General features: G+C 37.7%; 1 protein-coding gene across 1 annotated transcript in view; it reads left to right on the forward strand.

Annotated features, from left to right (window-relative positions):
• LOC134657135 (uncharacterized) overlaps positions 1 to 16,347 on the forward strand; it is an 86,657-nt gene that overhangs the window by 14,990 nt on the left and 55,320 nt on the right. The window contains exons 11-20 of the mRNA XM_063512686.1: positions 2,407 to 2,477; positions 2,559 to 2,740; positions 3,095 to 3,201; positions 3,652 to 3,742; positions 3,943 to 4,128; positions 4,571 to 4,646; positions 4,746 to 5,043; positions 5,508 to 5,576; positions 6,089 to 6,257; positions 6,781 to 6,963. Of these exons, the coding sequence (XP_063368756.1) occupies positions 2,407 to 2,477; positions 2,559 to 2,740; positions 3,095 to 3,201; positions 3,652 to 3,742; positions 3,943 to 4,128; positions 4,571 to 4,646; positions 4,746 to 5,043; positions 5,508 to 5,576; positions 6,089 to 6,257; positions 6,781 to 6,963 (1,432 nt within the window). The remainder of the gene's footprint in view (positions 1 to 2,406; positions 2,478 to 2,558; positions 2,741 to 3,094; positions 3,202 to 3,651; positions 3,743 to 3,942; positions 4,129 to 4,570; positions 4,647 to 4,745; positions 5,044 to 5,507; positions 5,577 to 6,088; positions 6,258 to 6,780; positions 6,964 to 16,347) is intronic.

Raw genomic sequence — 16,347 nt, forward strand, 5'->3', positions numbered from 1 at the left:
AAGCAAAATAAACGCATTTCATGTCATTTCATTTCATCAAAGAAAATAGAGCGAATAAATTTTTTAAACCTAAAACTTCTACTTGCTTTAATTTGTTTGTATTACAATGAACCCTAGTACTTACCTACCAAACATACATGTAGGTATGTTCATGTTATATCAGCATGTCGTTTTAAAATATGGGCGTACCTAACTCCGATTATACGGCTCCGGCCAGGTTCGTATGTCTCTTAACAAACCCTAGTTGTTAGAATTTTACTGATATAGGTATATATGTATTGCCCTGAGCTGCATTACTATGACGATTCCTATTAGATAGTCGATTTACTTGCATCACAATGTCAGTGTACCGTCCAGAGGTTAGTTGTGTACAATAAGGTTTATGTCAAGTGCACAGTGCTCATTAATATAAAAGGTAATTTTTCATCTTTCTTCCAAAAAAAATATTGTAAATATTTACGTCAGGCATCAAAATGTAAATGAGTTTTAGTAAGGTTTTGTTGTGATCTATGAGCTATATGACCATCATTTAAAGTGTTTTTAAACGTAATGTAATTTTATATGTCGAAATGTAAAATCTGTTATAACTTAGAATTTATTGCACCAGATTACGTTTGAATGAATTTTCTTTTTAAGGTTCCGTACCCAAAGGGTAAAAACGGTCAGACGGCCAGAAGGGTAAAGACGGACAGTCGGACTCCACTGTCCAACTGTCCGTCTGTCCGTCTGTCTGTCTGTCTGTCTGTCTATCTGTCTGTCACCAGGCTGTATCTGATGAACCGTGATAGCTAGACAGTTTACATTTTCACAGATGATGTATTTCTGTTGCCTCTATAACAACAAATGCTAAAAACGGAAATAAATATTTAAGTGGGGTCCCGTACAACAAACGTGATTTTTTCCGATTTTTGCTCGATATTACGGAATGGTACGGAACCCTTCGCGCGCGATTCCGTCTCGCACTTGGCCGGTTTTTCTTAGTTAGGTTAGGTAGGTAGCTATATGGAATCTATTCAGTTAAACGCCACTTGCACCATCGTTTCACTTGGGGTTAAGCGGCTAAACCGTTACCCAGTGTCAAATTGTACTGGTAACCATGGTAACTCCAGGTTGAACCGGTTAACCCCGGATTAGTGGGATGGTGTAAGTGGCCCTAAGAGTTGTTATAGTAACTTCGACCACTTATTAAGAAGAACGAACGATCGTATCATACACGCAAACGTACAATATTTGTATAGGTGTTTCTGAATATTTATCTATCCAGCAAACGGCCGATAAAAAATTTTTTTTACAGGATTTCCCCAAAAAAGGGAATAGGTATACCCACTTTGTCACTGGAAAAGCTTTCGCGCCCACGTTCAAATTTGCCGCCTTTTTCTACTCACGGACATGGCATGCCAAACTTTATAATAAATTGTTTTTGACATAAATATGTCACAACTCACTGTATGAAATCATCGGGATTGATTCCCGGTTGTGAGTCATGAATAATGTATTTTATTTTTCAAAAATCTGTGTATGTTGTTTTTAACTTTTTCTCAATTGATCTATTCTCCTAAAACAAATTCCCACGTCTCAGTAGGTACAGTTTCAGATTTTCCGTCACAGCCCCATTTGTATGAAACACCCTGTTTTTATACAATCTATTGAAACTGACCTTGAATAACCATTTACTTACTGAAGTAAATAGTATCGCATTGCATGTCTCCACAGGTCGAAGATTGATAACTGCATTGTGTCCATGGAATAGAAAAAACATGGTTTTTCGTTACCTCATATTATTGAAGAGATTTACAAATCCCTTGAGCAAAATGAGTACACTTAAGTAGTCTTCTACGCCTGAGATGCCAATCATTTAGGTTGCGCCTTGATAATGAGGCCGGGCAACTTTGTATTGATAAACTAAATAGCCTTTACCAGTAAAGGCTATTTAGTTTATAGCCAGCCAGCCATAGCCAGCTATTTAACACTTAAATACTCTGCCTGGAAAGAAATATAATACTAAGAAGAAACTCCTCTTGTACTAGATGAGGACTATTCATTTGTTTAGGTACCTACATCTACATCAAATTCCTCCTTAAAAATAAATCCTTGTGTTTATTATTAACAACATAATTTAGTTCTATACAATTAAATTTAAAAAAAAACGCCCGCCTTAAAATTAGGTTAATAAAATACATATTTTAAATCGACTTCAAGACTTTATAGAGGAGGTCCTTCAATTCATCGGGATCTATTTAACCGACTTCAGAAAGGTTCTCATTTCGTCGAGATCTTACTTTTTGCTATTTTGGATGCTCTCCAAATTCTCGAAAAGGGATGGGCCGATTTAGAAAATAGGATTTTTAGAGCTGCGTACAAAACTTTGTTCACGGAGCTCTTATTTTGTTTGAAACCTCTTTACAGTACATTACACTGCCTTTAGTTATAGTGCACTTGCTCACAGAAAACAGCATTGGAGAAGTGAAACTGTTGAAGTGCTGAGACCAAACTCTTTTGTGAAATCGGTTCTTTTTTTTGTTAAACATCTATACACGGTATACTACTAAAATCTAAAGGTGTTTTTCGGTGTCTTGTTGCAGGATGTTCCTGTTATTAGCATTGGCATGTGTGGCGCTGGCGTGGTGGGCGCTTTGGCGCGCGCGGCGCCGGAGGCTGCTGTTGCTGGCCGACCAGCTGCCAGGCCCGCCAGCACTGCCCGTGCTCGGCAACGCCCTGATGTTGATTAGAAATCCAGAAGGTCATTTCATTATACATCATCATTCAATCTGCTTCTTAGATAAATAGGAGCATTGGCGAAATTGTCTACAGTTGTCGTCTACACACGCAAGGTTTCTGAAGATTTGCAGGTATCATTATAGGGGCTAATTTTTATATGGCAAATGATCAAAGAAGTGCTCAGGAAAAAAACGCTGAAATACATTTTAATACACAAAATAAGACGGGACGCCCCTTGGAAAGATACAATCCAATAACATGATGACGGCTACGTTTCTCGGCAGGTTCAAGACTCCTTTGAATTTTTGTCTCCACTTGATCACCACTTGAAAAAGCAACTTTACTATCTTGATAAACACTTAACTTATTTTTACAGGAATATTCGTCACTTTGGGCAAGCTCAAGAAGAAGTACGGCCGTGCATTCAGATTCTGGCTGGGACCCGATCTCAATTATTGTATATCAGAACCTGATTACGTCAAAGTAAGTTCTTAAATGGTTAAATAAGTTGGTTAAATTGGTTTCATTTTTAACCCGTCATTATCATCTTCCTCGCGTTGTCCCGGCTTTTTGCCACGGCTCATGGGAGCCTGGGGTCCGCTTGGCAACTAATCCCGAGAGTTGGCGTAGGCACTAGTTTTTCCGAAAGCGACTGCCATATGACCTTCCAACCTATAGGCCCTATAGGTTGGAAGAGAAATGGTTTCCAATAAGGCCTAGGTTACCTACCTAGGCCATCCATTTCTTATCATTTCGTTGATTTCATCACCAGATCACCACCTAAAGCAAAATTTTAACACTCTAATTTAGAGGACATATTAAAGATGTAGCAGGTAGTTGTTTACAGTTCTTAAAGATTTACCTGGTACATGTTATGTAAACGAATTTCTCTTTCGAACATCTAAAACTTGTGTTTTGTAATAATTATTTTAGATTCTTCTTCAAAGCAGAAAATTAAACGAAAGAGGCCCGCAATACAAATACATGGTAGATTTCCTAGGCTATGGTATTCTTAGCGGATCAGGTAAGAAAATTTAATAGTTTTTCACTAAAGAAAATTTTATTGTAAGTACCTACTCTAAAATTGTCGCCCGCGAATACTAAAAACATTTTTTTTGTATGTATATTTATTTGGTGTTATATTATTTAATCTTCAAGGTAAATTATTAAAATGTTGGTGCCATGTAGGTACCTACATGTACTTAATGTTGTTGTTGTATTAAGGTCCAATATGGCGGAAGCGCAGAAAGCTAATCAGCCCGAATTATAGCCATAAAGCTATAGAAAACTACAGTTATGTATTCAATGAAGAAACTGGCATCTTACTGCAGAGACTCAGGGCGCGACCTGCGGGGGAATCATTTAATATCTACGAAGAAATCGTCAAAACGACCACCTACACGGTCTGCCGTAAGCAACATGTAATTACAATCATTTGGTGGCAGCATTATTAAGATATAAATCGGTACCTATAGCCAATTTGACTATACATTATATGTACTATGTAACGTGACATATGACGTATTTTTTTACAATTTTTGAAAGATTATGTGGAATAGATCCCTTATTACACTTATCTTCATACGTCTGGGGCCTGTTTCTCAAAAGCTTGTAACTTGTAATACAAGCGGGTGTCACTCTTTGACAGCTTTTGTTAGAAAGGGACTTCCTATGTTCTTTTGTTTTTATCGTTATGTTGAAGTAAGTAGATACATTTAAGTACCTACATACAAATACATAGAGAGTTAGGGTCTTCGTTGACAATATCCCTTGAAAATAAGATTAGGATAATGTATTCAGCCCTTACTAATTTCTTGAAATGTTACTATTTAATATCATGGAAATATTTTAGAAACTTTATTCGGCTTGAGCAGAGAACAGACGTTGAGCCTCCCCTATCTTCAGGAAATAGTTAATGAAACACATCAGTAAGTATTTTCTAGACTGTTAACCAATGCGTTTTCTCTATAATCTTGCATGCATACTATAGTTGCGTATGTTAATACACTTGTCATACTTTATTTCAGGATATACGCAGAAGCGTTCATGAGAATGACAAAATGGTATCTACAAATTGAGCCTTACTACCGGCTTTCACAGTACTACCCAAGACATAAAAAGTTCATACAAAAAACAAAATACATGGCGGACGCTGTCGTCGAACATAGAGTTAAAAAACTAGATGATACAAGCTTAATTGAACTGGACGACAGCGAAATTGCGTTTAACAAGCATGAGGTTTTTAGTACTGTGGATAAGTTAATTTTGGCAAAAACAATCGATTATGATGAGATGTTAAAACAAATATTTACTATATTTACAACGGTAAGTGTGTTATTATTTTATTATTTTTATATTACAAAATATGTACATATTTTAAACTATCGTTAAGCAGCATTTCTCTAGTTTATCTTTATTTTCAAAACGCCTACCTATATTTTTAAAGCGTTTCAATTGTTTAGGCCCGTAAGTGGGATTTTCTCCCCGCCTGGCCAAGGCAAGACGTAAAACTTTAGACAAACCGCGGGCGGTAAATCGTAAAGCCCCATATCGCATATGTATGGCCCTCACCTTCGGTTCGAGACACAAACACCTGCGATCTGAAGCATTCACGAATTTACCTCCCTATTAGGTATGTAATGTACTATTACCAAACTCTCGAAACTGGCACTCAGTTGCAGTGAAGTTTTTGGGAATCAAGTTTACAAATTCTATCATTACCTAATTCACTGTTTACTGTTGAATACCCGTGCTTAGTAAATACTAAAACGAATGAAATATTTTTTTAGAGTCAGGAAACATCAGCGAATATTGCTTCTTTCCTACTACTGATGATGGCCTACCACCCCGAATGCCAGGTAACCGACAGCCAACATTTTGTATTTAAAGTGGGTTTTTACTGGTTTAAAAATCGTTAGGTAAAATCATCAAAGTTGACCTGATTTTTCCTGTTTATTCACTTAAATTGTATCTACTAGATCTTCTAAAAAATATGCCTTGACTAACCAAAATAGCTGTTTGACTTACAAACCTGTAAATATAGTTGAAAACCCGGGAAATAAATGATAACTAGCTATTGATATCTCGTCTCCGAAAGCCTCGGTAACGAAAACTAAATAAATAAATAGAATTTCGTTTATTTGACTTTTATCCCATTATATATTAAGATAAATAAACACATAATAATTATTCTTTACACTTAAACAATAAAAATTACATCATAATTAAAATTAAAATTAATGAACCCATTGGAGTCGTTTCCGATTTGGCCTCACTGCTTCATTAGAATTCTAAAACCCGGAATACAAATAATAGTCTTTATTTAAAATTCGATTATTCGATATATTATTATAACTTGGTTTACCTATAGGAAAAACTGTACGCAGAGATAAAGGAAGTATTTGGCGGAGAAGACCGGCATGTGACCGACGAGGATGTCAAGCGCATGCCGTACTTGGACATGGTATTCAAGGAGGTCGTCCGGCTGTTTCCGATCGCGGCGATGGTGCAGCGCACGGTTATGGAAGATATCGATATAAGTATGTAGCTATGCGCAATGGAATATACTGATTGCAAATAAAACGAATTTTGGGTTCAAACTGTAAATAAATACTTGTATGTTTAATCAATTTGTTGATCTAATTATTAGAAATAATACTCTATAGACTGGAGAAAATCATTATGTACCTACCTAACAATTTGAAGAATTAAAGGGTTACAAAAGCTTCTTTCTGGTGAAATATTCCAAAATATGAGCAACCAATTTGATAGCTGCAGTGCATAATTACATTTAGGTAGGTGACCGTGGATATTTAACCGCCAAATTTTATATTTGTGTTTATACTCTACTTTAATAGAAATATACTTACTTACCTCTAAAAAATACTTAATTCATAAACACGACATTCCATGTACTTAAAAGAAAAATAAGACCATTAGATAGGTATTAGGCAAAAACGGGCCATGAAATGAGTTCATCTCAGTATGATGCTGTCGATTGGCAGTGCTAATCTTTCTACGAGGCCACTATAAGTAGCTAGAATAGCTAGATTATATTTCCAGGTCAGGGCGTCACGCTCCCAGCAGGCAGTTCCCTGACCGTGCTGATATTCCACATGCACCGCGACAAGGACTTCTGGCCGTATCCGGACGCCTTCGACCCGGAGCGGTTCAGCCCTGAGCGTTCCGCGGCGCGCCACCCCTACTGCTACATCCCTTTCAGCTTGGGCTCCATGAACTGTTTAGGTAAGTTGTTTGCTGGTTGATCCATATGCCGTCTCACATTATATATAATTGTAATGTAGCTTCCCATAGGTACAATTTGACTTTGTACGTTGCCTCTTTTTCATCTTAGTTTTTAGTGTAGAAGTAATTGACAAGAATTGACGGAGACACTAGTTTTACGAAAGCGACTACCATTCTGAACTTCAAACCCAGTGGTGAACTATAGGCATGCACCGTACAGCCTCAACCAGAAACTAAAACTAGAAAGCATCGGTGTTTTAACATATAGCCAACTCGCCACTTACGAATCCACGTCTTCCCTCGAAAACGCAGTTACGCATCTACTCTGGACAGCCGGCTAAAGCAGGCTAGAGGGCCCTGTCACAGAGCTTCTTTGATTGCTAAATAAACCTAAACAGCGTTTTAAGCGATGAGGCACGTGGCGTTGTACAGAGATTATCACTCTTTATTAAGTATTGATTCTTTATCGGACTTAAATTTTAATCAAATATTTTACGCAGGTAACCTAAACGCTTGCAATTTCTCGGCAGGAAGACACTTCGGCACCAAACTGGTGAAGACCATCTGCATCAGGGTTCTGCGCGAGTTCAGGCTGACCTCCCCGGAGACGTACGCGGATCTCAAGCTGCTGTGCGCCGTGTCAGTCGAGTCTGTCAACGGATATCCAGTGTTCTTGAACCCTAGACTAAACTAGTTTGAAATATTATTTTGATAAAAAATACCCGGGTGGATACCATTAATCCTCATCCGTCTTTTGAAAACCTGTAACTTTAATGATCCATTTGAATATGGCACAGACCGCATCGAGTTGCATAGTCTGCCAGTTATTATTCTGGGTATCCTGCAAATTAGCTACCATCATCTAAACAGAAAGTTACATATTATTATGTTATACTGGAAATGTCCTTAGTAATACATCTATCTATCTATATATATAAATGCAAGTGTCCTGACTGACTGACTGACTGACTGATTCATCAACGCAGAGCCGAAACTACAAAAGATAGAAAGTTGAAATTTGCACACTAGGTTGAATTTATAAAGTGTACAAGAGATAATTAGCGATTTTGAAAAATTCAACCCCTAAGGGGGTTAAAAAGGGGATGAAAGGTTGTATGGGGTACAAGTTTTATTTTAAGCTAGGAATCTGAAACTTTGTAAAAATGTATTATATTAAAAAACAAGAAAACTAATTTCAGCGTTTTTGAAAATTCATCCCCCAAGGTGGTGAAAAAGGGGTTGAAAGTTTGTATGGAGATCTAATATTTTTGCGAGTGTGGGACTTGAAACTTTGTACACGGGGATATTATTATAAGACAGGAAAAGTAATTTCAGCGTTTTTGAAAATTCATCCCCTAACAGGTTTTGAAAGGGGTTGAAAGTTTGAATCCATTACAGATGCTTTGAAACTTCTTAGAAAGGCATAATAGCCGATTACAAAAAAAAGTAATTACAAAGTTTTTATAAATTCTACCCCTAAGGGGGTTAAAAAGGGGATGAAAGTTCGTCTCGGGGTGCAAATTTTATTTTAATCTAGGAACTTGAAACTTTGCAAAAAGGTATTAAATTAAAATACAAGAAAACTAGTTTCAGCGTTTTTGAATATTCATCCCCTAAGGTGTTGAAAAAGGGGTTGAAAGTTTGTATGGATATCAAACATTTTTTTCGAGCGCGGGACTAAAATCTTTGTATTTGGGGATATTATTAGAAGACAGGAAAAGTAATTTCAGCGTTTTGTAAAATTCATCCCCTACAGGGTTAAAAAGGGGTTGAAGTTATGAATTGCTCCTTTGACTCTGGTTGTGTACCCCGGGATTGGAAACATGCCCTAGTAACCCCAATTTTTAAAAATGGTGACAAGACCGACCCATCCAAATTTAAACCTATAAGTCTCACAAGCATCATCTGCAAGTGTATGGAAAAGATTATATGCAAGGAGTTAACAGGTTTCCTCAATAGGGAAAATTTAATATCGGTGAAGCAGCATGGTTTTGTGCAAAAAAGATCTACAGTTACTAATCTCTTAACCTGTGTACATGCTTGGACCGAAAGTATGGACCTTAACCTCCCAGTAGATATTATATACTTAGATTTTGAACGTGCATTCGACAAGGTTCCTCATCAGAGACTACTTTTGAAACTAGATCATTTTGGAATCCGTGGAAAGCTACTAAAATGGATAGAAGGGTACCTGTCAGACAGAACCTTCAGTGTGCGAGTCGGTGACTGCCTGTCTCAGCCACTAAACGTGCTGAGTGGAGTACCTCAAGGATCTGTCTTGTCTCCAACTCTGTTTGGAATATTTGTGACTGACTTAATAGCACTAATAGAGTCAGAGTCGTGCTTCTTTGCTGACGATGGCAAGTTCTTTGCCAACCCTCATGTTTCTTCGGGCCAGCTGCAAGCTGATTTGAATCGGTTAACGGAGTGGACTTCGAAGTGGATATTGAAATTGAATGTTAACAAATGCGCAGTTCTGCACCTCGGTAAAAGAAACCCTATGGTCCAATACATGATAGGGAACTCTCCAATTGCAGCGGTGACGTCTCAAAAGGATCTCGGTGTGACAGTTACAAATAACCTGAAGTGGGGTGAGCACATAAATAACATAGTCAAAAAGGCAAATTCGTTCTTGTATGTTATAAAACGCTCATTTCAATGCATATCTGTTGAAGCTTTTATCAAAATTTATAAAACATATGTCCGGCCCTTGCTAGAATATGCTTTTCAAGTATGGAATCCTTATTTCGTCAAAGACATTGACCTTCTAGAAAGTGCGCAGCGAAGAGCCACCAAGATTCCTTTTAAGCTGAAACGCTTGCCTTATGAAGAAAGGCTAAAGGTACTGAAGCTGCCCACACTCAAAGCTAGGAGAGTGAGAGGAGACCTCATCGAGTGTTTTAAGATTATCACCCACTGTTACAACCTCCCTGACATCCACAAAATAATCAATAAGAGAACTGTCAGCCGCGAGACCCGAGGTCACAGCCTACGAATTGTTCGCACTCCCACTACTACTAAAGCTGCATATCATTCCTTGTCCAACCGTGTCGTGGCGGCTTGGAACCGTTTACCGGATAGTGTTGTGACTGCCCCCTCGGTCAATGTGTTTAAAAACAGATTGGACAATTGGCTTTTAAGCAATAAGTTAGACTGATGATTACTAGTGAAGTGATATGACTATACAAACTTTGAACTATATAACACTGGACACTGTGTGACATAGGCTCATCAGCTCAATAGCTGCTCGCCTATAATTATATAATAATAATAATAATAAAACATATGTCCGGCCCTTGCTAGAATATGCTTCTCAAGTATGGAATCCTTATTTCGTCAAAGACATTGACCTTCTAGAAAGTGCGCAGCGAAGAGCCACCAAGATTCCTTTTAAGCTGAAACGCTTGCCTTATGAAGAAAGGCTAAAGCAGAAAGTCTATGCATGGGCAAACCGTATTCGCCGCTACAGAGAGCGTGTGGATCGATTCCAGCAGAATCGCCGTTTTCAAAGTGACCAAAGGAAGGTATACCGAAAGTGGGAGGAAACCAACCTTCGTGCGTCCGACACGCAGCCACCGGATGCTACTGCCATGACTGACTTCTGGCGTAGCATCTGGTCGGTGCCTGTCGGACACACCGAGGGGGGTTGGATGAGTGTTGTCGAGTGTGAGTGCGAGTCCATCGAATCCATGGGGGCAGTCACCATCAGCCCCGATGACGTGAGTTGTGCCATCCGCACGGCCCAGAACTGGAAAAGTCCTGGGCCGGATGGATTGCACAACTTCTGGCTAAAGTGGTTCCGATGCTCGCACTCGCGCTTGGCAGCACAATTTCAACAAGCCCTCGAGCTTGGTTCTCTCCCACCTTCCTTAACAACTGGTGTCACCTTCCTGCTCTATAAGTCCGGTAGTACCACGGAAGCGAAGAACTACAGACCCATCACATGCTTGCCTACACTATACAAGCTCCTTACATCCATTTTGAGAGCAAAAATCAACGCGCACATTGTCGCAAACAATATTCTGGCTTCCGCTCAAAATGGATGTAGGGTTGGGTCCCGTGGTACTAAAGAGCTCCTCCTCATAGACATGACCATCTGCCAACAAGTCCGGCGGAACAGGGGTGCCCTCTCAGTCGCTTGGATTGACTACAAGAAGGCCTATGATTCGGTGCCTCATTCATGGCTGGGGAGGGTCTTAGAGCTTTATAAAGTTGATTCAGCTTTGAGAGCCTTCCTAAGCGCGTGTATGAGGCAGTGGACCACAGTCCTTCGTCAACCAGGAGGCGGAGATGACCGCCCTGGCCCGCAGGATTTTATAAGGATTGAGCGAGGAATCTTTCAGGGCGACAGTCTGAGTCCCCTGTGGTTCTGCCTAGCTTTGAATCCCTCAGCACCCTGCTGAAGGATTTGGGACTAGGTTGCCGGCTCCGGAGTGGGGGTGAAGTCATTTCTCACCTTCTGTATGTTGGTATGTAGAGGGTGTATATGCAATCGACACTGGCTTGACACATTTAATTTGAATACAGAAGTAATTGACATTCTCAAGTTTGAATTAAACATCATTCAAACTTGAGAATGTCAATTACTCTACTTCCAAACGCCGTCATGTAATGTTGTGTTTATAAAGTTTATAAATTAAATAATAAATAATGTATTGACAAACTAAAGTGCCTTCCAGTATTTATAATAAACCTCCAAAGACCTCCTGCAACCAATTAAGAGGTTATGGAGCCCACACAATAAAGTAAAATAAGTGATTTTAGTGTTTCAGATAAAACGATTCAGCTTTCGTACACAAATATTTCAGAAGATAAGCCTAGCAACGGAGTTGTTTACAAAATAAGGCTAGCAACCAGTTTGACGTTTCAGTAAACCGTACGTAATTTTAAATGATGGAGAATTCGGACTGCCTAAATAAATTGAATTTAAATTCCTCCTATCCTACGTGGCGTAAATTAGCAAAATTATTTCTGGACGCCAAAGGAGTTGGAGAAGACAGCGAAGATAAAGGTAAAGCCGCAAAGGCTAAATATTTTATTTTAAAATCAATAGATGAGAATATCTTACATTATGTTATTAATTGCTCAACTACAAAGGATATCTTCGATAAGTTAGATGTTGTCTTTAATTACAAAGTGGAAAAAGACAGCCACCTAAAGGTAATTGAATTCTACAACTATAAATTCAGCGGAGATATACTTCAGGATATTAGCAAACTTCAAAATATGTGTTTCGAACTACAGTCTACCACAAATAAAATAAATGATGACATGCTTATACAAAAGATTTTAACAATCTTACCAGCTAATTTAAATTTCTTTAGAACTGTATGGGAGGTAACTCCAAAATCTGATCAAACCATACATACTCTCATTGAACGTATTCAAAAAGAACTTAAGCTATTTGATAGTAGTCCTTCAGAAATACTTCCACAAACAGAAGAGGCCATGAAAAGTAATGAAAGGAAGTGCTTTAACTGTAATCAACCAGGTCATATTGCGAGATTCTGCTTTAATAAAAAGTGCACCATTTGCAATAAAAGTGGACACACTTCCAGTGAATGTTTTTCTACAAAAATATGCAGGAAATGTAATAGGAAGGGACACATTGAAAGGTTTTGCCGTACGTTCAGCCTGGTGAGTGAACAAATAAAACACACGACTAGTACTAGAGCTATAATTGATTCAGGTGCTTCTTCCCACATGTTTTACAATAATGATATCATAAATTCCACAGAAAATATAAATGTAGATATAAGATGTGCCAATGCAGAGAACCTCGTCGCTCAAGCAATAGGTACAGTCAACACAAATGGTTTTGAACTGGAAGATGTACTATATGTTCCTGCAATTTCTAGAAACCTGATATCTGTAAGTTCAATCACTGATCACGGTGCATCTGTACTCTTCGCTGGAAATAAGGTATCTGTAAAGAAACATAATAATATTATTCTTACTGGTTATAAAACTAGAAACGGTCTCTATGAAACAGAATTTTCTGCAAATATCGTTCGAGAGGTATTGTTCTCCGAGAATGTCGATATCTGGCATCGCCGGCTCGGTCACGTATCGGATGTGCCGCGTCTAGCTAAATTGGTAAACGGTATTAAAATTGGGGGGGCAAATCAAGAACATTTTTGCGAAATATGTGTCAAAGCGAAAATGACTAGAAAACCTTTCAAAAACAATAGAATTCAAGCTAAATTCCCTTTGGAAATAATTCATACGGATGTTTGCGGTCCAATAGAAACTCCCACTTGGGATAACAAAAAATATTTTATTACTTTCCTAGATGACTTTACACATTTTTGTGTCGTTTATTTAATTACTTTTAAAAGTGAAGCCTTTGACAAAATAAAACAGTTTGTGACTTTAGCGGAAAATCATTTCAATTCAAAAGTGAAAAAAAATAAGATGCGATAATGGACGCGAATACTCGAACAATAATCTAATGTCTTGGTGCAACTCTAAAGGAATAATCCTAGATCTAACAATACCCTACACGCCGCAACTGAATGGAAAAGCGGAGAGACTGAATAGAACCCTGTTAGAAAGAACTAGAGCATTAATATTCGATGGCCGTGTTCCAAACTATCTATGGGGCGAAGCACTTACAACTGCCAGCTTCCTAATAAATAGAAGCCCCACCGAAGGTAAAGACAAAACTCCAGCTGAGATGTGGTTTGGCTTCAAACCAAATGTATCGCATATAAGAAGATTTGGTTCAACAGCCTATTATAAAATAAACTCAGGTGTACGAAAGTTAGAAGTTAGATGTAATAAAGGAATTCTGATTGGCTATATCAGAAATGGTTACAAAATATGGGTGGATGAAACGAAAACAATTGTACGAGCCAGGGATGTAAGAATAAATGAAGACGAGCAAGGTATATATCTAAATGAAGAAAATGATGAAAGCATTAGAGGTCTTTGGAAGATATTCGAAGAGAATGAAGAGACGGTTAGGGAAGGCACAACACGAAATAAAGAAGTTAATAGACAGGAAGAAAATCAAGGTGGTAGAGTCAACAATAATGAAGGTCGAGAAGGTGAAATGTTAAGAAAAAGAATGAGTAGTAGAAATATGGAGAGTGTTCGAGAAGGCGATATTCATTTGAGAAGATTGAGTAGTGAAACAAATGAAGACGAAACAAATGAAGACGAAACAAATGAAGGTGAAACAATTGAAGGTGAAACAATTGAAGGTGGAACAATTGAAGGTGGAACAAATGAAGATGAAACAAATGAAGTAGAAACAAATGAATTCGAAACAAATGGCAATGAAACAAATAACAATGAAACAAATGAAGTTGAAATAAATAAAAGTGAAACAAACCGAGAAATAGAAGAAGAAGAAAGTAATGAAGAATACTATGATGGAAATGAAGAACCTGTTGATACTGAACTAGTTGAAAATCGAGTTGAAAGTAATCGTAATCGAAATAATGATAGTGATAATAATGAAAATAGAAGAGTTCAGCCTGCCAGAGAACGTAGACTACCCGATAGATATAAAGATTATTTAATGAATTATGACACTGAAGCATCGATGTTGACCTACGAGGAGGCAATAGAATCAAAAGAAAAGGACAAATGGAAACAAGCTATAGAAGAAGAAATTAAATCACTTGAAGAAAATAAGACGTGGTCATTTGTGGATGAACAAGAAGCAAAAGGAAGGAAATTAGTTACTAGCAAGTGGATTTTTACTGTCAAGTCTGATGGTAGGTATAAAGCCAGACTAGTTGCAAGGGGCTTTCAACAAAAGTACAAAATAGATTATGATGAGACATATAGTCCGGTAGTCAATACTACTTCTTTAAGAATTCTATTATCAATTGCGGCAGCGAAAGGTCTAAAGATGAAGCAGTTTGATGTGAAAACGGCCTTTTTACATGGAGACTTGAAGGAATGTATATATATGAAGGTGCCTAAAGGCTACAATGACAAAGAAGGCAAAGTATGCAAACTAAACAAGAGCTTGTATGGTTTAAAACAAGCTCCACTAATGTGGAATATCAAGTTTACAGAGTTCTTAACAAAGATGGGTTTTAAACAAATGAAACTTGATTAATGCATCTTTGTCATGGAAGGTGAAAGGAAAATTATCCTTGCAGTATATGTCGATGACGGATTAGTACTCGGAGAAAGAGAAGAAGATCTATTGCATATAATAGATACAATTCAAAAATCCTTCGAACTAAGAATTTTAGATGAAGTAACTAATTATATAGGTTTGGATATAAAGCAAGATAAGAAGGGGATTAAAATTTTTCAGAAGACATATAGTGAGCAAATCATTAAAAAATTTAATCTTGAAAATGCAAAAGAATGTAAATGCCAAACAATTATGATAGAAGAACATCCATCTGTTAAAGTTAATACAAAGTCTCATGAGCTTTACCGCGAGATGATAGGGTCATTGTTATATCTCTCGAATAAAACGCGACCAGACATTAGTTTTCACGTAGGTTATTGTTCGAGGCATCAAAATTCTCCAAATTTAAATGATTTAAACAATGCTAAAACAATTTTGAGATTCCTTAAAGGTTCAGCAGAAAAAGGGATTCACTTTAGTAAAGATGATAAAGTTCTCAGGGGTTATTGTGATTCGGATTTTGCGGGAGATCCAGACACTAGACGCAGCACTTCTGGTTTTGTGATTTGGCTGAATGGTGGACCAGTGGCATGGAGCTCAAGAAAACAATCAGTAGTCGCATTAAGCAGTACAGAAGTAGAATTTATAGCAGCAGCAGAATGTTGTAAGGAACTACTGTTCGTAAGGGATCTGATCTATGAGATAACCAAAGAAAAACTCGAAGTTGAGATGAGAGTGGATAATCAGTCTGCGATTTGGCTTATGAAGAAAGGAATCATGGGAAAAAGAAGCAAACATATAGACGTAAAATACTATTATCTAAAGGAGAAAATCGACGAGAATCAGATTACAGTAAAATACTGTCCAACTGGATCACAGCTGGCTGATATACTAACGAAAAGTTTACCAGCTGTAAAATTTGAAAAATGTCAACGAAGATTAGTGTTTTAGTGATAATGTGAGCTATTGAGTGTAGACAATCTATATATATAAATGCAAGTGTCCTGACTGACTGACTGACTGACTGATTCATCAACGCAGAGCCGAAACTACAAAAGATAGAAAGTTGAAATTTGCACACTAGGTTGAATTTATAAAGTGTACAAGAGATAAGAAGCGATTTTGAAAAATTCAACCCCTAAGGGGGTTAAAAAGGGGATGAAAGGTTGTATGGGGTACAAGTTTTATTTTAAGCTAGGAATTTGAAACTTTGTAAAAATGTATTATATTAAAAAACAAGAAAACTAATTTCAGCGTTTTTGTAAATTCATCCCCCAAGGTGGTGA

Source organism: Cydia amplana, chromosome 19 (genome assembly GCF_948474715.1).
Source record: "Cydia amplana chromosome 19, ilCydAmpl1.1, whole genome shotgun sequence".
NCBI classification, from domain to species: domain Eukaryota; kingdom Metazoa; phylum Arthropoda; class Insecta; order Lepidoptera; family Tortricidae; genus Cydia; species Cydia amplana.